Consider the following 24,400-nt stretch of genomic DNA (forward strand, 5'->3'; position numbering starts at 1 on the left):
GTATGTATTGTATATAGAGCTGGGAAATGCTTTAGAATATCCATCTAAATAAAACTAGCTGCAGCACAGCTACAGTCATGCCTTAAATAACTTGAGGACAGAAACTGTAGGTAATGGAAACCCAATGCAAAGGACAGAAAATAGCAGCTTCTCATGTAATTACAGCCGTCCATCTGTGCAGTGCTGACGCGACCACACCAAAGCCAGATGAAGGGTCAGTCCCTGTAAAAACGTATATTTAGGCAGAGCTACGGAGACCTTTATAATACACACGCTGTTCATGAGCTGCAGCACTGAGCACAAATCACATGTGAGGAAAGTGAGGTGCATTTAAGAGGATAAACACACACACACACACACTTGTGTCACTGTGCTGTAAAATATAATGACTACCTCTGCTGCTCCATCAAAAGAGTCAAATTAAAAACTTCATTTTCAACATTTGCATGTTCAAACTTAAAAAAACTAAGCTTCCAAAAAAGGGTTTTACAGACAGTTCTAAAAGAACATTTTAATGCTTTAAGAAAACATAAGTTCCTACGTTGATAAAGAAACTTTAAGTTCCTGCAATGTCATTAATGAAGCTTTATTACAAAATATAATCTTTAATTGCATAAAAAAACCTTAAAGTTCCTAAAATTCCATAAGAGAATGTTTAAGTTTCTTTAAGTCCATAATAAAATCTAAGTTCTTAAAATGTCATAAAATAACTTTTAGTTTCTAAAATTCCATAAAAGAACCTTTCAATTCTTAAAATTCTATAAAAGGACCTTTGAGTTCCTCAGATGTCACAAATTAACCTTTAAGTTGCTAAAATTCCTCATATGAACCTTTCAATTCCTCTATTTCCATAAAAGAATCTTTAAGATCATGATGTCATAAACAAATTCCAATGATACTACAAGAGAACGTTTAAGTTCCTCTGATGTCATAGTGCAATTTCAGAAATTTCCCATGATGCTATACATTTTTTAAACTTCATATGATTCCACAAAGAATCTTTAAGTTCATATGCTAAAAAAAAACATCTTTAAGTTCCGATGATGTTATAAAGTATTACAATACATTATTATTCAGCAGAACTTTTAAGTTAATTTTAAAACTTTACGTTGTTGTGATGCATGAGAGATATGCAATCATTTTGACTTCTAATGCAGTGAAATTCAGTTACAAAGTGTGACTAAGTCTGGAAATGAGGGGTTTTGTGTGACTTTGACTATTCAGGAGCTACCAGTGACTGAAATACAGACTGAAAGCTCTTCAGAAGAGGACCACTCTCTGTAAAACAGAGCAGAGTGAGAATAAGGAGGAACTGATCTTAGATCTTCACGGGTTATTAATATTCCCCGGCGGCAGAGATCAGAGGCAGGAGTCTGGACGGTGATGTCCAAGCACAGGTGCTGTGAGAAAGCCTCTAACCTTGACAAGACTGGATTGTTTTCAGTGAGAGGTGGTCATCGTGAGTGTGTGTCATTAACACTGTGTGTGTGTGTGTGTGTGGAATCTTCAGTTTCTCTCTGAATATAAATACATCTCACACAGTGGGCGATCAGGTTTAGGGGTGGCTTATATTACGGCCCGTGCTTCCTCACGACACGAGCAGAGTTTCAGATGAACAGCAATAAAACTGACAGACAAAAACTGAAACTAGCAGAAAGATTGAGTTTCTGTCAGCATTTCTGGATTCAGTATCTATCTGTCGTGCACAACAGGGTTTTTGTTCCAGTTTTATAACAAAAGAGCCTCATTTACTGTGACAATCTCACATTCACAACTCTCTAACCAAGCCACACAGACTATTTACTGAAAATCAATGACAGTAATTACTGCTTGTAAAAAACTAAATGATACATCACAATTCAATAGATTTCAATGCCGTATGTGTTATATATTGAAAATGTATTTATACATAATTTAAAAACATTAACATATTACAAATGAATGTTATAAAGCTTTAACGGTTTAGTTTATTCCATTAATATTTCTAATACTACAAAGTGAAAAAAAAAACATATTTCGTGTTAAACAGGTTGTTTTTGAAAGTTGGTGTTTAAAAAAATATATTTTTATTTTACAAATTTTTATTGATGACTGGAGTGTTAATATTTTAATTGTAGGACTATGAATCATTGTACAGAGCAGTTTTAAAAATACCTTTTTAAAAACATTTTAATTGATGAGTAAATATATAATCCATCCATCCATTCATCCATCATTTAAATTAAAATAATTTTCATTTTTATTGTTATTGTTGTATGTTTGTATTTTTTATATTTATGTGCATTTAAATTAGGTTGGATATAATAATAATAATAATAATAATAATACATGTATTTATATATCAGTAGTCTCATTCAAAGTGTCAATGGCCACAAAAACGTTACATTTAAACTTTAAATTGCTATTTAAATTGACTGTTATTTAAGCACGAAACCCTAACAACATTATATACGGAAAAACAAAGTCACAAATGTTTAAAATGACCCTTTTTAAATTACGAAGACTTGAAATGAATTCAAACCCCATTGCAGATAGTTAAAGAAAAAAAAAACAGTGAATAAATCCGCTCACGGTGGGCCGCGCTGAAGCAGCTCCACAAACACAGCGGTTTTATTGTATGACACATCAGTCTGTTTCCTGTTAATTAAGGTGCCTTTTTCTGCCCTGACGAGTCTTTAAAACAAGAGTAAAACCCCACGACGCTCCTCACTGTCACACTCCATGCTCAGTATTGTAACACGGCACCATCTTTAGCATGACAGCGATTTCACGCTCGGATTTAAGGTTCAGGAGGGACAAAAAGCCCTTCTGGGCTCTTTTGTGAAAACTCCCAGCATCCTCCGGCTCTTCCAGCACCTCCGCAGTGTTCGCCTGGGACTTGGCAAACATGAGAGGAAATGCTCATTTTGACAGCCAGACACTGATACGTTTCATTCCAGACTTCTGACGGCCCACAATGCAATGAGTTCTGGCCAAGAACTGCACGTCACTTTAAATACTCACGTCCCAGGAACAATAAACTATCGCATGAGGATTACAGCTCGCTCTGATGAACACAGCGGATCTCATCACGTCGCTGAACTCTAGATCGAGTTCCACTGAAGAATGTGCTGCAAATCTCTCTCAACTCAGATCCAGAACACGAACGAGGCGAGAGAGGGGAGCTGGTGCTTTACTTTATGTGATCAGACGCACCGTTTTCAGCTTTTGGATCAAAAAAATTAAAAATAAGCCATATATAGAGACTAGAAGATTATGAGGGTAAAGGACTCTTTTCATGATGGACAGAAAAAAAAATAAAATACAATAACCTAGCCACCATTCAGAATACCCTGTCATTTTGGTGATGAGTTTTGCATGGGAAATACAACTTCTGTTCTTTAAAAGATGTAAATAAAAGAAATAAAAAAAATTAATAGAGATAAAAGTAAAAATTAAAATAAACAAATTAAAATAAATTAGATAAATATAAATATTTCATTAAAACTATACAAATATGAAACATTTATTTTTTATTAAAATATAAATTAAATATAAATTGAGCGTACAGAATTAAATATAAATAAAATAAAATAACAATAAATAAAATAATTAAAATAGACCATAATTAAATAATACAAATTTTATTTTTAGTAAATTATTAGTAAAAAAATTTTTTTTGTTAAATTAACAGATAGATATTACAGTAAAAAATTTTTTTTATAAATAAACAGCTATTATAGTAAAGGGAAAAAAATAAATGTCAAAAATAACTGTCCTCTGTTTGTTAAAGCAAACTTTTCCCCCATTTAGTTTAACTTAATGTATTAAGTAACTAAAACTGAAATAAATACAAATTATAGACATTTGATAAAAACAATTAGTAATTAGTAAAATTAAAATGAAAGAAAATAAGAATAATAAGGACATTATAAAAATAAAAACATTAAAAGGAAAATACTGACACTAAAATAACACTGCTGTTAGCATAGTATTAGTTAACTGATCAATAACATCATAACGTCACTTTACTATAGCGATCAAGCACAAGCAGGATATTAGAGAGGAGGGAGAGACTCACAAAAACAAACTCAAACACACATCACCAAATAAAAGGCAAAGAGCCAGAAGCCAGACAGAAAAGATTAAACAAACGCACTCTGTGGACTTTTGCAAATGAAGAAAAGAAGGTAAACTGCAGGAAAAATGAGGGAAAGAAATCTCAACACACAAAAAAAAATCACTTGGGATGGACAAGCAGGGTTTCCAACTCAAGCAGAAGATCAAAATGAGGAAAAATAAGCATGCAGCAGGTTTAAAGCGACAGGAGGATCCGTCCGTCAGCTTCATGCAGTGATGTCATCGCACACAGCTCAGCCAATGAGAGCGAGCGAAAGCCCCAAAGCACACGGGACAGGGGAGGGATTTCTGACCTGTAACTCTCCCACGACGCTCGACTACACCTGAAGATCCGTCCTTCAGAGAGAATTACAAAAGACGCCGGCTGAAGAGAGACACAGAGATGAGGAGAGGGTTATCATGGAGTCACACACTGACGTGTTAAAGAGTGAAATCACACAGAAGTAGTGGAAATACACAGAGACAGCACATGAGAGCAAAGGAAGGACAGCATCTAAACAAACACAGATGCTTATTCCTCAGGATGCAATCTATAAAATACTAGCACTTATTTTAAACCCATATGATGTTAACATTAATGAAATTGTGAACGTGTGTGTGTTTTGACTTGGAGTTAAAACACTGTACAGAAAGATCTGGATGTGACACTAAGAGCAGACAGGTGAGGTTTTACATCAGTGGCTTTAATTGCCTGATTTGGAGACTTAGCAACATCTTAAGAGTCATAAAACACTCAAGTGGACTTTAAAGCGTGTTTTGAAATGTTCACACAATCAACAGAGGATATAATGTGTCGAATCTGAAGCAAAGCAATCATAGAGATAGAGATGTAAGAACAGATATCTGGATAGATGCAAGATCAGATCAAGATCAGATAGCAGTAACATTAATAAACAACACATTAATAAAACACATTAATAAAATTACAGTCTAAAAAAACAGTACCAAAGTACTCTAACATGTTTGATGAAACATCATGGGTCTGCAAATGCACATGTCATGATACCGTCCTCAGAAACAGGTCATGATTCACTACCATTCACTTAAAGGCACAGGAAGTTTGGCTCAGCAGCTTTACACATTCATTTACATTTAGATTTGATAACTTGCAGCAATTTCCTTCAGCACACAACCTGCTGCTCATGAACAGAACGTCTCAAATACAAAAGCATCATTCATGCAAGCATGCAAATACTAAGTGCAGAAACGTCATGCTTCATTGACTAGATGATGTTTCTGACTGTAAAACACTTACAATATAAAAGAGCCATTTAAGCATTTAAACCGATATTGTTTTTTATAATTGCAATTAATTATTTGTCAGACAACCCATATTTATTTAATGTTTTACCTCTGTTTGCATTTAACTTCATTTTCATATCACAACACTAAAACATAGCATGTGTTTTTACAATAGCAAGCATTAGCAAATATAATAAGCAAAAAAATAAAATAAAATAAGTTAAATATTTTCAAATCAAGAACATACATGTAAATAAACAACAAGGGAGTTTATAAACTTTTAACATATGTAAAAATTCATTTTTAACTACAGTTTAAAGTACCGGATGCAAAACAAAGAGTAAGTTTTAGTTGGTCACTTTAGATATGGTGTTTATCGGTTTAATATTATAAAACCGATATCTGATTAAGAAAACTGCTTCAATATCTGTGGTTTAAGGACTGAGGTGGTTTATCTGGTTGCTAAAAGCACATTGAGGGAGAAACCATTAATTGGTTTTGACCGATAATGTACCGTAAGCAATTTAGTTCGATAACCAGTTTTACAGATATTTACACTAAACAATTTAGTATTAATATAATTATACCATAAAATACTATAACTAATAATAATTAACAATAATAATGATAATTACTATTATTATTATTATGTATTCTAATTTTATTAATATTATAAAATATTTTCTTATTTTTCACTTCAGTCATTTAAATTATCTTATTACTATTTTTTCATATTTCATATGGCACCCTGTGAAGCACATTGAGTAGCATTTTGTGTATAAAAGGTGCTATACAAATAAAATTATTATAAAAAAATATTATTGTTGTTGTCGTACGTAGAAATTATGATTATTGTTATTATTACTTCTAATAATAATAATAATTATTATTATTATTATTCATTACTACTATTATTATTATTATTATTATTTAAAAACTTTTCCACTACATTTTGCAGTTCTACAAACAAAAGTAAATATCATTAAAACCGATTATCGGTCAATCTTTATTGGGAATAGGCTCAATTGTCCATATTTACTTCTGATGTGTGGTAAGTTTCCTTCTCCATGTGCTTTTAGTAACCAGATAAACCACCACAGACATAGACTAGTCTTTAACAAACTTCTATGTGCTTCAAAAATCAAACTAACAAGCTGAAAACCAACAAGTTGCTCCTATGTTCTTGATTAGTTCTGGTTCTGGTTAATATCACCAAAATCGTTACCCTTTGCAGAAGAAACAATCAGCAACACACTTTAATGTAGGTCAAAGAGAAAGCGTTCAAGCGTCGTTAACAGGACTGAGTCGAGGGGTGAATAAACCAGCCAGAGACAATCACAGCAAGTCATGCGGACGTAATGCCAGCGCACACAAACACACAGGCCCCTTCCCAATTACCCATTATGCTGCATGCTAACTTCTTCCTGATGTCAGTCTAAATTTGATTCAGCGCTCCATTTGAGTGATGCATCCTTACAAACGTCTGTCTGTTTGGTCTGAGAAGAGTCGCATATATCAGCATTAACCTCAGATGGATCAATGGGTCAGTAGAGGAACACAACTACCTGAGAAACTTGTTTTCGGAAAATGTGGTTTGATATGAGTGTTGATATTTAGGTGTAATGAACTCAGACCTCATTAGCAGAGCATCAGAGCTACTAAAAAGCTACTTCTTCCAACAAGGTGCAGTATAATGCAACAAAAATTTACATCATAGTTTACATACCGTCATAATGAAGTCATCAAAAACACTTTCCTAGTATGTGGCATGTAGGACTGACAAATTTAGTTTCTAGTAAATGTGTTTCGGTTTTTTTCACACACACCAAAAAGTTTCAAATAATCAATTCACTTGAAAGGTTTTAAAATTTTTGTAACAAGTGAATCTTCAGTTAAATACTACTGTTTATCATTATATCAAGTGAGGTATATCAAAGGGATGTTTGTCATTAATCACTTACCCCTATCTAGCTCCAAACCTGTAAAAGCTTTGTTCGTCTTCGGAACACAATTGAAGATATTTTGGATAAAACCGGGAGACTTGTAACTGTCCCATAGACTGCCATGCAAGTTACACAGTCAAGGTCCAGAAATTATCAAAAGCATTGTCACAATAGTCCATCTGCCAACAGTGGTTCAAGCGCAACATTATGAAGCGACAACTTTTTGTATGCGAATAAAACTAAAATAACGACTTTATTCAACAATTCCTTTGTCTCCTCTGTGTCTCTCCACATCACTCAAACTGCTTATGCTCTTCTGTTTCTGTTTGTATTTATACTTTGATATGAAAGAAAACAGAGCATCCTTGTGGCACGGCTGACACAGAAAAGCATAGGCAATTTGAGAAAAGTAGAGAGACAGCCTTCACTGTGCCTTCGCTGTTGCTGGATTTAGTCAATGAAACAAATTACAAGCTTTTAAAACAGCTGTGCCCTCTTTGCAAGTATTTAAATATCTACTTAAAAAAACATTTTGTCAATAGCTTTTATCTAGCCATGTCAATTGCATTGTTATATTGCGTTTTGATGTTTTGTGGTTTCTTATTTGATTTATTTTAGCTGTATTGTGCAGCACTTTGGATCTACTAGTAGTTGTGTGAAAGTGCTTTATAAATAGAAAGAAAGATAATAGTAACAATTCGAAATTATAACAACTTGAAACAATTAAATCCATTAAAATTGAATGTCTCCAAACTTCTCCTGTCCAACCATCCTACATCCTACCACTTGATCCAATCCCCAATCACCTCCTTCAAGCGATCTCTTCTTCAGTCATATTTTCGCTAACTCACGTTATCAACTCCTCTCTTCACTCTGGAACATTTCCCTCAGCATTTAAGCAGGCTCGGGTAAGCCCACTGCTCAAGAAACCATCTCTAAATCTGCCAATAATAACCAATCTGGCTTCAAAAGTGGCCACTCAATCCTCAGTATTCATCTTACTGGACCTGTCTGCTGCTTTTGACACCATTAATTACCAGATTCTCCTGTCCACCCTCAGAAAGATGGGCATCTCTGGAACAGCACTCCTGTAGGTTAAGTCCTACCTCTCTAACAGATCCTTCAGTGTGTCTTGGAGGGGTGATGTTTCTAAGTCACAACACCTTGCTACTGGGGTTCCTCAAGGCTCAGTACTTGGACCACTTCTCTTCTCCATCTAAATGACATCATTAGGATCTGTCATTCAGAAGCATGTCTTTTCTTATCACTGCTACGCTGATGACACCCAACTCTACTTCTCATTCCAGCCTGATGACCCGACGGTAGCTGCTCGCATTTCAGCCTGTCTGAGCGACATTTCTAGCTGGATGAATGACCATCACCTTCAGCTTAACCTTCCAAAGACAGAACTCCTGGTGATTCCAGCTAACCCATTGCTTCACCACAACTTCTCTATACAGCTGGGTTCATCAACCATTACTCCTTCGAGGACAGCCAGAAACCTAGGAGTTGTGATGGATCATCAGTTAAGCTTCACAGACCACATTGCTACAATGACCCGGTCCTGCAGGTTTTCCTTACACAACATTAGGAAGATTAGACCCTTCCTGTCAGAGCAAGCAACCCAGCTTCTTGTCCAAGCTCTTGTTTTCTCCAGACTTGACTATTGTAATGCTCTCCTGGCGGGCCTTCCTGCATGTACTGTCAAGCCTCTGCAAATGATCCAGAATGCAGCAGCTAGGGGTTGTCTTCAATGAGCCAAAAAAAAGCTCACGTTACTCCTCTCCTCATCAGGTTACACTGGCTATGGTGGAATGACCTCCCAAACTCAATTCGTACAGCTGAGTCTTTACTCATTTTCAAGGAACATCCAAAGACTCATTTTTTCGCCAGCATTCAAGCAACTAATACCAGCACTTTTCCTTTTCTTGTCTTTTCATTTATAAAAAAAACAAAACAACAACAACCTGGCTATGCGTTCTGTACTAGACTAACTGAGACTTCTCAAGGCACTTGTATACTGTTGTTGTTCTCTTGTTGACCTGACTGCTTCTACTGTTCTCATTTGTAAGTTGCTTTGGATAAAAGTGTCTGTTAAATGATTAAATGTAAAATCCAACTTTTTCAAAAAATATTTCTACATCTGCTTTTTATGAATTACATTCAGAGCGTCCTTCTTCTGGTGCTTCTCGTCCCGCTGTGGCAGGTGTCGGGACTTCCTGTCAGATCACTGACAACGGACTAAAACTGATGAGCTACGAGTCAAAGGTCACGTTTCTTTATATCGAGCACCGCGTCACACACAACATCCTGCAATAGAGCCGTCATTCACGCTCAAACAGAGCCGGAGGAAGTGAAGATGTCACGGGTCGCCCTCTTCATAATGGAGGACTGCTATTATTCAAGACGGAGACGACTATTTGATTGTTAGCGAGCAGATCGGAAAACAAAAGTGTGTGATTGATGAGAAGACGACTGTGGCAATGCAAAACAAGAGCATGATATTGTTATATTAGTTGATATTGTTAACTCTTAGAGGAGATAGAGAGGAGTTGCTAGGGGGAAGTTGTGGCCTAATGGTTAGAGGGTTGGACTCCCAATCGAAGGGTTGTGGGTTCTAGTCTCGGGCCGGATGGAATTGTGGGTGGGGGGAGTGCATGTACAGTTCTCTCTTCACCTTCAATACCACGACTTAGGTGCCCTTGAGCAAGGCATCGAACCCCCAACTGCTCCCCGGGCGCCGCAGCATAAATGGCTGCCCACTGCTCCGGGTGTGTGCTCACAGTGTGTGTGTGTGTGTGTGTTCACTGCTCTGTGTGTGTGCATTTCGGATGGGTTAAATGCAGAGCACAAATTCTGAGTATGGGTCACCATACTTGGCTGAATGTCACTTCACTTTTTCACTTTTTCACTTTAATCAACTTGAGTTTCCTCGTCCATGAAAAAAAAGACTGAAGAGTTTGGTCATGTTCTCACCCTCATTTGAAGACCTCCTTCGGTTTGAAGTTAATATTTCCGCTAAAAAACTTCCATTCCAGCATAAATCTCAAAGTTTCCACTTGATTTAATTCACAGCATTCTATTTCTTGTCCACTGACATTAAACCTGGTTATTATCATGCCATAAACAATTTCAGGGATATAGTTGAGGGTAGAGTTGCACAATTACTCAAAAGAAAACCAAATTACCAAATGGCTTGGTGTGTTTATTACATTTGCAGCAAAAAAACAAATATATATATATATATATATATATATATATATATATATATATATATATATATATAAATCAAATTTTCCATCAAGCATTTTCCACAAATCAAAACTTGATGGTTCAACATTTAAAAATGTATTGTAATTTTACAGCTGTACTACAATTATAGTGATTATATGTTTATTTAATAATCAATATTTTACAGTGAAATATTGAAATATGAATTAATTTAAAAAATATATTTTTAATTTTCTTATTTCTTACTTTCTTTTCATAAGCTGCATTTTGCATTTTATTATAATTATTTATTTAATGCATTTTAGAATTATAATCATTATATTGTTATTAATTATTATATTTTACAGTGCATTATTACCATGTGAATTTCTTATTTAATAAAAAAAATTATATAATTGTTTTCCAATGTTTTTATTACTATTTTTCTGTATTTTTCATATACCAGCCTGAAAAACACTTTGAGCTACATTTTACTGTACTACACAAATCAAATTATTTTAAACATAATAATTATATTGAATATTATTATTATTAAAATCACAAGCATCATCATATATCAAATCATATTTTATTTTATCATATACATTTTAGGCTAAATTGTGCAGCCCTACAAACAAGAACAACCAACTGTTTTTTGGCACAGATTTCAGTGAGCAACTTAAATTTCACTCTGCTTCTCACATAAAGTGATCATGTGACACTGAGGCAAGTCATGCAAACTACTCTTTTCGGTCATTTTTAAAGCTAAACGTCAGCCAAAGTCCCCATTAATTTTCATTACGCGGATAAAAGCAGCATGAACGATCTGTCTAAAGCATCCTTTTGTTGTTCCACAGAGGAAGAAGTGATTCAACAAAGCAACAAATGACATTTATTATTTCCCTCTCGAGCAACTCCAGATTTCCTTTAGACTTCAGAAAACAATTGATATCTCCAAATTATTCAGTCTGACATCGCAGCTGCTTCCCGTTTGATTGGACTGAATCAGAGATGTTACGGCAGCCTGGAGCTGATGGGTCAGAGGAGCTTGACCTTTGACCTACGCCTAAATCAAGGTCACATGATCTTGAAATGAAGCTCTCAAAAAAACTTTTTGCTCCAAAAAAACAACCATATTTCCAGAAAACAACAACACTTTTAAGCTTTTAATTTACAGCTGCAGGGCTACAGTGTGAAGGGGATTACAAGGGTTTGTCCTGAGAGTGATGGGATTTCTGTTTACCGTGAACAAGAAGCCAAAACTGGATTTACAGACAGAAACACACATAAAAAAACCACATGATCCATCACAAAACAACACGTTCAAACAGCATTGAGTCTACGAAGAGAAGACCATCTGAACTCATCAACCCTTGACCTCTTACCATGATTTTGTATAGTAAACAACTAGTATTTGAAGAAATATCAGCAGTTAATTATCTTCTGGAAAACACTGAAGAATCATGATCTTTGAGCAAATGACTAAATCATTGTAATTTTAAATATTTATGTCTTCAAGATCTTCTATTTTTTAGATATTTGTTTATTTGTGACACTAGTTTTTCATTTAATTTTGCATTCAATTAATATTGATTTTTTTTTTTTTTTTTTTTTTTTACAGAGTACGAGAATGGGATGCTCCCTTTCATTGGTTCATTTTTTCCCACAATGTGATTACATTTTATTCATGACATATTTATTCATTTACATTTTTATTAATTTAATCTTTTTATCCTTTGTTTACAATTTACATTCAATAACTGAACTGTCTTAAACTAAAAAGAAAATGACTGTCCTCTCAAGAAATCTCTGTCAATATTGACTCAGAAACGAGAGAGAGAGAGAGAGAGAGAGAGAGAGAGAGACACACACACACAGACAGAGAGAGACAGAGAGAGAGACAGAGAGAGAGAGAGACACACACACACACAGACAGAGAGAGACAGAGAGAGAGAGACAGAGAGAGAGAGAGAGACAGACATTCAGACAGACATGAATCTCAAGTAGTTTTGTGTAGAGCGTCTTTGTTTCAGATCCGATGACAGCGAGCATCTCTCATTCTCGTACTCTGTGTTTTCTTCACGTCTTTTTAGCAGCACATTTATCATTCCTCCACACAAACAACTGTGCTGATAAAAACCCACGAGTGCAGGCAATACAAAGGACGGCTGGATCGGGGGCCTCAAATCAGATGCCCGCGCCAGTTGCTAGGTTACTTTTGATCTTTTTCAACAACTCCTCAACAAGTTTGACGCTTTCAGCAGTATCTGAGGAAAGAATGATCAAACTTGACATCTCAACTCTTTTCATTGTAAAGTTTTTAAAATAATACCACATTTAAGAAATAATATAATAATAAATACGGTTAAATATTATTTTAGTTATTAAAAATACTCAATAATAATGCCAATAATATGATAATGAATAATATTACTAATAATTAATATTAATACGATATTGTTAAGTTTTTTAATATTAATATTTGTTAATACTATTCTATGAATACACAGATGCTGGTCATATAATTAGAATATCATCAAAAAGTTGATTTATTTCACTAATTCCATTAAACAAGTGAAACTTGTATATTATATTCATTCATTACACACAGACTGATACATTTCAAATGTCTATTTCTTTTAATTTTGATGATTATAACTGACAACTAAGGAAAATCCCAAGTTCAGGATCTCAGAAAATTAGAATATTGTGAAAAGGTTCAATACTGACGACACCTGGTGCCACACTCTAATCAGTTAATTAACTCAAAACACCTGAAATGCCTTTAAATGATCTCTCAGTCTAGTTCTGTAGGCTACACAATCATGGGGAGGACTGCTGACTTGACAGTTGTCCAAAAGACGACCATTGACACCTTACACAAGGAAGGCAAGACACAAAAGGTTATTGCAAAAGAGGCTGGCTGTTCCCAGAGCTCTGTGTCCAAGCACATTAATAGAGAGGTGAAGGGAAGGAAAAGATGTGGTAGAAAAAAGTTTACAAGCAATAGAGATAACCACACCCTGGAGAGGATTGTGAAACAAAACCCTTTCAAAAATGTGGGGCAGATTCACAAAGAGTGAATATTAAAAATATTTATAAATACAATTATAACAGTATCTCACCAATGCTAAAACAACACTGGAATTTACCCCAGATGTAGTCCAATAAGATTAATTGCAAATAATATTATTCAATAATAGTAGACAATGATAATGTACCATTTTAATGGAAACTTTTGCTGTAAATTGAGAAATGAGATTGTGTTGTATTGTCAATATAGTTCACTGCATGTTGTACTTCATGCCTGTCAGTCACAAGTCATGACTACATACACAATATAGCATAATATACTGTACATAATTGAATAAAAAATGCAATTCTCCCAACTATAGATCTAGTTTCTATGAGACGAATGCTCAAGATCTTTCATGCAAACTGAAACACCATCTCAAACAGACAGCAAGCTCTGATTCAGGACTGCTGACACTGTTAGAAAATAATGGCTATGAACTATTCGCTTGTTCATCTGAAAACCAGGGAAAATGCATTAAATGATGACAGTTTCAGCAATCCGTCTAAATTTCCAAGAGCTGATGCAACACTCTCCACAGAATGGAAGCGGTAGTTCGTGTACATGTGAGACGGCGGACAGCCTTCAATCACTAACAGAGACGTCAGCGTGACAGACAACTTCATTTGTGAAAGTCTGACATCAAGAGCCATTCTGCACTAGAGAGACACTAACATCAGCATGTTTGAGAAGCACTTTGCTCCAAATCAAAATGATGCATCACATTACTTTCATGGATATTAAATATTCATCAGTTTGCTTGATTATTTAAATCAGTCAAAGTTTTCCAATGCCTTTGCATAAAAAATAAATAAAATAAAAGCAAGCCGCAGGACTATTAGAATTCTGCAGAGCATGAAGAAAAATCTTATGCCAATTCTATGCAGACGTTGACACTTGATCCCTGATTTATCAGAAGAAAAACAATGCCATGATATGGCTTCATGCAAATCAATCAAAGGCTACATTTTAATTAAATAAATATATGAGCTGCATGTTTCAGCGAAGTGCAGCATTGTGTTCATTTACACATGAGCAGCTCACGATAGTGGTTCAGCATCTTATTTTAAAGATTCAAAATTAATTTGCTCAATCCTGAAAAGCATGGCTTATTTCACTGGTTTTATCTGATAAAAAAAAAACATAAGCATATAAATATGTATATATATAATAATATATATAAACATTTTAAAACATGACTTAAAATGACCAAATTAACTTAAAAACTAACTTTGAACTAAAATTTTAATAAAACAGAAAAAAAAACATTTTACAAATTCACAATATTTGTTAAATATTTTTTTTTTTTTACAAAACTATCATCATAAAAAAATTTAATGGCTAAAAGTATGGTAAGTTTTTGAATATTTTGGCTTTAAATATTTTTTTTATTTTCTATGCAGATGTAACTGCCCCCCCACAAACACAAATTATTCTATAATTATTAATTAAATATAACTATTTAACTAAACAGTTGAAAATTCCTGTGTGCAAAAAATAAAAAATAAATGTAAATGAAAAATTCTGCATCCCAGAATATTTAAATATTATTAAATTAATAATAAATATTTTTCCAATACCACTTGCACTCCATTATGAATTGTGGTTCCAAAACATTTCAGAATGCACCAATGCTTGCATAGAGAGCATTTCAGCCCATAGACAGTGCATTGTCAAAAAGGCTCAATTTGTGTGTCAAACTCTTTCAAAATATCCTCATCTAACCAACATCTTCTGAAGACAGTCATATTTTCCATTCCTTATTGTCTTCTAACTGGCAAAGGCAAGCAGGAAAGAAAGAGAAAAAGGGAAATAAAGAACGAAAACAGGAATTTAGGCCGAACAGAAAAACAAGTGAGCAGCCAACAAGCATTAAGCGTCAGAAAACTTGACTCTGCCAAGAGAATAGACCCTTTATATGCCAACACTTTCAATGCATTAGCCTGAAGAAGTAAACATGCATCCCTGCTAACCTGATGATAGTGACTGAGATCATACAGGAGAAGCAGCAGGACGACAGAGGACGCATTCAACATACAGATGCTGAAAACAACTACTCACTTGAACGCCATGGCATCGAGGGACGAATACCGATTCATTAAGAGTCTTTCTGGGGTTCACGTCTCAGGCAGCTGAAGATCGGATCTGTGGAGAGGACACAAGGACTTTCACGTTAGGAGGGGGATATATATGTACTTGTACACACTAAGGCTCAGAATACAATCCTAACATCCTGATACTGCACAGTATGCATGTCACACCGCATGCTATTGCACATAAAACAGTTTGCAACTCTTTCAAACAGTAGCATGTCATGTCTAGTTATCTTAGAAACACGGTTATTTTGTTATTTAAATGCCATTTGTGTCTCAATTTTTGGCAGGCTGATCAGATAATGAGTCTTCTGGTTATTTCTGGTTAATTCATCTCATTTGAAACAGAAGGTCAAGTTCAGTGCACTGCATTGTAGAAAACTAGATCTATAGTCTGAGTGTATTTCATCCACTTTAAATGATTCAGTGCATCAACATTCAGAATGATTCAGTTGGCTTTGCTAACTCATTTGGCTTTACAGGTTCAAATCTGAATCCTAAAGAGTGATTCAACCCGACTCAAGAAAGCAATTAAATATGACTCACATGAGAAATTAAACCCGAATCCCAAAGAGTGACTCAACATGACACCCAAAGGGCAATTCAACCCTACTACCAAAGAGTAGTTCAATCCAAATCCCAAACAGCGATCCAAATCAGATTATCAGGAGTGAATCAAACTTACTCCCAAAGAGCAATTCAACTGGACTTACGTACAAGAGAAAACTAGCACGACTCCCAAAGAGTGACCAGCTCACAAGAACGATTCAAACTGGTTTAACCAGACAAAGACAAAGAACGACAAAGAACAATTCAAATCCAAGTCTCGATTCTGCAAGTCGTCCATGAGCGATTCAAATCTGACTTAATTCAACTCGCATCAACACAGCCAACTATTAAAATTAAAACTATATAGCTTAAATATTGCCAGTGAAAAGTAACATTGTGTTCATCAATACTAACCTACTTTTATTAAATATAATAGCCTTTATACTAAAAAGCAGTAACACTGAGAAATGTAGTAAAACAGATCCTTGTGTATACCAATATTTACAAGTACAAAGCTATTTCTAGCAATAACAATCAACATTGTATCACGGTAGATATTGTGATTATCATGGTAAATTTGAAATAGAATAGATTTAGAACTGTTATGAGTTCCCCAGCTGTTCTTCTAACAAAAGGCGCTCGGAGCGAGCGACACCGAGCCGATACACACAACCACGACTGATTCGCTCTCAATTAGCCTCAGCTGAAGAACAGAAGGGTTTCCGCCAGCTTGGAGGGGGATTCCGTCGCCATGGTGACAGCGGAACCCCGGAGAACGAATAGAACATGTTCAGGAATCCAGAGAGAACAGGAGAATCTGATCTCATTAACGACAAGAATATTAAACACATTCACCAACACAACGGCACAAGCACTTCATTAGTGAAATATAGATTAATAGACACCTTTAATGCAAAGAAACAGAACAGAATTTTTTTTTTTATAAATCAGTGGTGATAAAAAGGGAGCGATATCTTACAAGGCTTATATGTGTTTTTTCCCCCTTATATCATTATATTGGAACAGATATGAGCGCAACAGGATGATTTGACAACAACAGATTAAAACTACAGCATGCTGTCAGCTTCATTAATTATTCAGTATATCAACATCAAGCCAATGAAATGGACCAATTACACCAGGCACAGGAAGAAACTAGATCAGTACACTAACATTTAAAAGGTCTTTTCATTTATTTGATCAAAAATAGAGTATAAAGAATTTAAATTATTATTCCTATTTAAATAACTATTTTCTATGTGAATATATTTTTAAATCTAAATGAATACTGTGAATTTTCAGCAACATTACTTTTAAATTCTTCTGTGTCACATGATCCCTCTCAAGAAACATTTCTGATTACTGCTTCAGATTTTTTGGAAACTGTGATGCATTTTATTTTTCAGGACTCTTTAATGAGTAGAAAGTTCAAAAGAGCAGTTTATATTTGAAATAGACATCTTCTGTCATATTATAAATGTCTTTAATGTCACTTTAGATCAATTTAATGCATCCTTGCTGAAAAGAAAATATTGATTTCTTTAAATGAATAAAAAGTAGTGCATATATTCTGAAGATCGTTTGTGTGATTTTATTACCCTACATATGAAAAATCTGAAGTCTGATCACTTAGTGAAGTAACAGATACCACTAATTAAAAAGCCACTAATTAATTGCATCACTTTGTTTAATTGGTTTTTAATTGGTTCTTGGCGGCTCTAGAGGACACATCTCAGTGTTTTGATGTGGTTTTGTCTCTAGATCGCCTCGAGGCTCGAGTCTGAGACATCGCTGAAGTCCTCTGGGAGACAAACGTATAGCAGGCGTCTGGCCCACTTCTCCTCATTAGGGTTTATGCCTGTCTGCACTCTGAAACCAACAACACAACCACACATGATGCTACATATCACGTCATAAATCACATCAAGTCATGGTTTAACATACAGGTACAAAGAATAACCATCAGGGATTAATTGAGACATTTTGACATTTATGCATAGCGGCATTAAAGCTCATTTGCATGTGTCAAACAAACATCTCTGCTTTGAACCACTGGATTGGAAACAATCCTGGATTTCCATACAGACGCAGAGTCCTCCTCACCTCAGAGGAATGGCAGCTAATTACCCAAACGTTTATTGATCCCTGCAGGGCTCTCCCAGAATGCAACGAGCCACTAAATGTCAAATGCTTCTTTTTCCTTCAATACACTGCTCCAGGAATGAGGATACGCTCGGAATGGAACATTCACAACACGCAAACGTTCCAGTTCTGTGGGTTTCCACAATATGGCCGACGACCCAATTGTTATATTTCCAAAAGTTTCCAATGAGGGTATGAAATTCCTCAACGCTTCCAAGAACCTGAGGTGCTTCAACTGGGATATAAATCTGCAAGCAGACAGAAAACACAAGCCATAATCAAATTCTCCCAATACATCCCATATGAATCACAAAAGTATTCATTTACCAGGCGCCATTATATTATCCACGTCTAAAACTTGAGTTTAAATTCCATTAGGAAAAGGTTGCAACCAAGGTTTCTACAAAAAAGCTATTTGCAAACACTTATGTGCATAAACTCCATCTAAATAAAACATTTATAAAACATTTAACCTCCTTAAAGTAACATTTTAGGACTTAACGAGAATATTAAGTTTGATTTTATCCATCCATTTGATTGCATCTTGAATGCTTGCCCATGAAATTATTATTGCGGTTCGCCACAATAAGAATGACTATTAGATGAGCAGTGGTTTGATTCCTCAAATCAAAGGTTTTGTTGAGGGTTTTCCATAACCACAGTGCAAATGCATGCAGCATCTACACTTCTTGTGCACTTTGACCCTCACACCCAAACTATTAACTGAAGGGAGAAAACACTGATTACACTGGAGTGTTACGTAGCTGAAGGAAACATAAGGATTTCACAGACAATACAAGACTGGATCTTCATATTTTCTGGGGGTTTTTTGTGCAATGCTTTCTTGATTTTAGGGTGTTGCAAGTGCTTGCTTTTCAGTTGCTAAGGTCCTTGAATTGAAGAATAATAATGTAGGATATGCACGTAAATATAATAAGCTTATATATACAGCAATGCTTGACGAATACTCTTGACACGCTAAAAATCTAATCAAAGACAGTCAAATAATCAACAGAATCTGTAAAATGTGAAAGTTCTCAACTGATCTATTGTCTGTATGTTATTTAAATTAGCAACATGCATCCGATAATATCCCCAAAAACAAGAATTATTACTGACCAAGTGTCTTAAAAAAAACAACCAACAGAACCTATAAAATGTGCAACTAATCTATTGCTTGTTATTGAAATATGCGAAATGCATCCAAAAACATTATTATATTAAATTAAATTAAATTTAATGTTAGTATTAAAACTCATCAAATGCCTTCAATCATTCAACAGAATCTATAAAATGTGCAAGTCTGCAATTAATCTACTATGTTCAATTTGCAATTTGCATCCAATAACATCCCCAAAAAACATTATTTAAACTCACCAAATGCCTTAAAAGAAATAACTAAAATAGCCACCAAATTTGCAAGTTATCAGCAAATCTACTGCTTAAGTAATTAAAATGTGCAATATGCATCCAAAAACATCCAAGAAACACTATTTAAACTCACCAAATGCCCAATCCAATTCAAACATCCAATTCATCTACTGTCTATATATGTTCAATTCACAATATTCATGCAATAACACCTCGCAAAACAAAAGGCATTACAGAAACTCACCAAGTGCTGGTAAAGACGCTCTGAAGCTCACAGAAGACGACCACAAAAGCACAAAGATGCAAAAAACCAAGCAAGAATCTGGTCTCTGCTGGTCTCATACATGTCTGTTTGCATCCAGACGTGTGTATAATTTAGAGTAAACCTGCAATCTACTGTGTCATAAAGGTTGATGGTTGTGTCTAGCTGTGGAGATCTGAACTGCAGAAAGACATTCACACCTCCTCCATCCCCTCTCGTTCTCTCTCTCTCTCCCTCTCTCTCTCTCTCTCTCTCTCTCTCTGGGAAGAGCATGTGCCAAACGTCACAGTCGTGCAGAAATGGCTCTCAAATCAAGACGGTTTAACCTCAACGTTCACTCTCAGTCAAAGCAACAATTAAATATGAATGTCAGATAATAATATGCTCACACACACCGTTTGAAGCCTCTGTGACAGGTGCAAAACAATAACGGCAGATCAGCTGGTGCGCTTGCATGCATGCACGTGTGTGTGTGTGTGTGTGTGTGTGTGTGTGTGTGTGTGTGCATGGTCGTGCACACTTGAGACGGCTGACAGCAGAATATAATCAATGCACATGCAGCACAGAGGGGGCTGGGTCAGTGTTTGCTGTGTTTCTATTGTTTGCAGGGTCATGGTGTATCCTCCGTGCACAGAGACGGACCGGTCGGCTCTCTAACCAGGGCTGGGCAGAGTTCTGGTTTCAAGCTGATCCACTCTTATCGCATTTCTATCCTAAATTTAACCACTACACAAGGGACGACAACACAGACTCCTGAACAGAACGCAAAACTTGAGTTGATCTCACAACCTGCTCTGTGTGGATCTAGCAATTAAATAGAGTCAGAAAAAAAGAAGAGCTAAATCAGATTAGCAGAGCGTGGTGTTTTGATTAGATATGCACAATATTATTACCAAACTATTTAATTACTTATAAGAGTATACTCATTTTCTATGCTGAGTTATAGAAGATAATGTTAGAAAATGAATATAAAAGTATGAAATATAAAAATATTTTGAGCTCAATTTTAATTCAAGCAATAAAAGTTTTTTTATGCCTTTATTTGGAAAAGGACAGTGCAGAGAGGGAAGCGGGATCGGCAAAGTCATTTTATTTGAATGTGATACTTCCATTTCTTTGTAATTTCTATAATGACATGCCTAGATTTAATAAAATTGAGACTTTTTAATATACAACAAAACATGTGTTTGTCAAAGAATGTCAAAGAATGACAAACAGTCTTTGCACAAAAAAAGTGCATCTAAAAATGTCTCATCTATGCGCCAATCATTTATCAAACTTTATTTGCCTGTCTTTCCTCATACCTGCTGGCTCGGTCTGAATTATTAACTTCTCTCTCTGAAACTGCTTTTCTGGAAGAACGGATACAGACTGTAACTCTCTTTTGATTTTAAAGGGAAGTATACAAGTGAAATGACATCAGGTCTGCAATAAAACAAGCCCTCAGACATCAGACTTTTGATGGAGGAGTTTAAAGCTGCAAATCTGTGACAGTTTAATAAAGTGACATTGGATTGGGAAGCTTTGAGTTGTGAATGTGAGACTATGTCTAGTCTACAACAAACTCTTCAAATGCAGATATTTCAAAAGAGCAACGCTTTGGAAAACATTTTGGTTAACAATGTTGCACTCAACTTTTTAGAATGCTGAATGATGTTACAATGTAACACTTAAGATCACAGTGGACTGTGTAACTGGTCCCATGTGTCTTTCTGTTAACAACATCACACACAGTTTAACTGTTTGTTACCACCCTAACTGACATAGTCACAGGATTCTCATAAAACACAAGCAAAGATACAGATCCTGACAGTTTTCAATCATATGATGGAAAACAGGACGTTTTTGTTCAGTAATTGCTAGCAAGTAATTAAAGAAACGGAAACTACATTGAATTAAATATTACATTTTGAAGTAGAAAAGCCAGAAATAGAAAAAGACTCCAATAACCATTATTTACAATTTTATGGACAAGTTATAATCAAAGTCTTCTGAAGCCAAACAAGTATAATTACATTATTGAAAAACACATTTAAGGTGCTGACTGCTCTTTCATCTACAGATGTGTGTGTATCTAGGAGAAAGCAAAAGGAATCTAGGAATTTAGGAATCTTTAAGATTACTTACAACAGAACAGCAATGCATTTTATGGATGACTGTTTCGTGAACCTAGGAGAGGAGGTCATTCTGACATTGCTACGACAATCTGGCGCTTCTGAATCAGATACTGGAAGTAGGTTTCATTATTAATTTTAGCATTTGCTATTGACTGTCCAAATGCGGAGTTTTGTGTGTCACGGTTGTGTGTGTGTGTGTGTGTGTGTGTGTGTGTGAGAGACAGACAGTCACACAGTGGAGTCAGCGGTCTTAATCGTCTGTGGCTTGTGTTCTGCAAACACATACGAGCTTCATCACTGTGTCTGTCACACCACTCTGTTCTTTCGGGTTTGAACTGATGGTAAAACAAAGGACATTATTAACTGTCTTTACATTTATTTTGAAAGAAGCTGCTCGCAATTATGAAAAGGGTATTATATTTCCAACGAGTGCTTGCGGTGGCCAATCACTATGCACTGGGTCAGTTAGCCAATCAGAGCAGACTGCGGTTGTCGGAAGGAGGGACTTTGTAGAATGACCCGTTTTAGAGAGGCGGGGCATAGATGACCTATAATAATGTACAGTATTTGAAAAATAATGTGTTTTTGAACATTAAAGCATGTCAACATGATCTATTATAACAAATACACAAATACAGCATCGTTTGACCCCTTTAAATGTGGGTTGTTGTTTTTATCAGCTGTTTGGACTCTCATTCTGACGGCACCCATTCACTGCAGGTGATCCGTTGGTGATCAAGTGATGCAATGCTACATTTCTCCAAATCTGATGAAGAAACAAACTCATCTACGTCTCGGATGGCCTGAGAGTAATGACATGTTTAGCAAATGTAAATTTTTGGGTGAACTATTCCTTTGAGAGTGCACAAAGACTAGAAGATATTTCCCTGGAAGCTCTAAATGCAAACAGGGAATAATCAAAATCGTTTCCCAAGAAAGAATTTGCAGGTATTAGTCTGATCTGGTCAAAAACAACACTCGTGTCTGATAACACGTGGCACGCAAGAGAAATCAAGTCAACACGACACAATGAGCGCTTTGAGATGCTTCAAAACAGCCTGAATGTCCTTCCCATCAGCCAATAAATCGATTACCTCTGGAATGAGCCTGTTTCAGGAATCTGAACTCAAAAATGATTATCCCACACAAGCGTGAGTCTTATCCTGAGACCGCACACAACCTGATTACAAAAAAATTAAAAAAAGTAGCAAACTGGGTGGTTTGTGTCAAATCGCTCTGGCTTTAACGAATGCATTCCACTACACTGACTGCAGATTCACACCTCTGACCCTCAGTTACCAGCAGTGTCTTCACATGCCAAGAAATACATGGAAACTCAAGATAAGGGTCAGGGAAAAATAAGAGAAGAATGTGTGTGGGCCTACAAATGACAGAAGAGAAGGAGAAACATAAGAACCAAAAGCATTAGAGAAACTCTACTGTACATGTATGTGACCATTTGACCATCACCAGATCAAAGCCTATTAAAGAAAACGTTTGATTTCACAATTATTCAGATTTTCCTGTACTTCTGGTCAACTAAATGCTGCTTTGGTGAGCATTAGAACATTTAAAAATCTTATCAACCTAAGTGTGATTACAGTAATATACAATATTTCCAGTACTAGCTGCAGATAATACAACAAACTTAACTATGTCATCTATATATAAACACATTTTTAGGAAAATTGTTATATGGCTATGCATATGGATGGCAACATAAATGTAAAAACAACGCAAAGCATTACTGACTGTTTGCCTAGTTTTAAAGTACTGTCAGTAGAACTAGCAATCAATGCATCATTGCTTATTCGTTACTTGAAATAAAGCTGAAATAAAAGCTAAATAAGATGGAATGAAATAAATAAATACTACAATAGAAGTAAAACTAAGACAACACTGCTCCCAGCAACAACTTTCAATACATTACACAAAACTAAAGATTGAGTTTGTAAAGCATAAAAACACACATGGGTCAGATTAGAGGGGTAATTATTCTCCAGAAAGCTAACAGAGTAAGGGAGTCCTCCTATCTGTCCTTATCCTTCTCTCTGCACTCCTCTGGGAGACGGAGGGATGCTGGCAGAGGGACACAAAGCACAACTTGTGTTTGGCTCCCAAATCTTGAGATGGGCCCTTTTGTGAAGTGCAGGAACATTAGACGCAGTGGACGGGTCTTTTTCTGCATCCACAATGTGGATCAAATCAGGGTCAGACAGCGGTTAGGGCATTGATGTAGGGTTTGGGTCAGATTGCATTTCACTAGCGTGCAGAAAGCG

General features: G+C 35.6%; 1 protein-coding gene across 6 annotated transcripts in view; it reads right to left on the reverse strand.

The window, feature by feature from the left end:
- The window catches only part of sema4d (sema domain, immunoglobulin domain (Ig), transmembrane domain (TM) and short cytoplasmic domain, (semaphorin) 4D), a 54,235-nt gene that overhangs the window by 26,231 nt on the left and 3,604 nt on the right, over window positions 1-24,400 (reverse strand). For 3 of the 6 annotated variants that reach the window (XM_052588007.1, XM_052588008.1, XM_052588003.1), the window contains exon 2: window positions 15,649-15,732. In XM_052588007.1, coding sequence (XP_052443967.1) covers window positions 15,649-15,686 — 38 coding nt within the window. In that variant the 5' untranslated portion in view covers window positions 15,687-15,732. Of the gene's footprint in view, window positions 1-4,412; window positions 4,484-15,648; window positions 15,733-18,332; window positions 18,620-24,400 lie in introns of all 6 variants that reach the window. The other 3 variants (XM_052588006.1, XM_052588004.1, XM_052588005.1) reach the window with 3 other exon arrangements.

The sequence above is a fragment of the Carassius gibelio genome, chromosome B21 (assembly GCF_023724105.1).
Source record: "Carassius gibelio isolate Cgi1373 ecotype wild population from Czech Republic chromosome B21, carGib1.2-hapl.c, whole genome shotgun sequence".
Taxonomy (NCBI): domain Eukaryota; kingdom Metazoa; phylum Chordata; class Actinopteri; order Cypriniformes; family Cyprinidae; genus Carassius; species Carassius gibelio.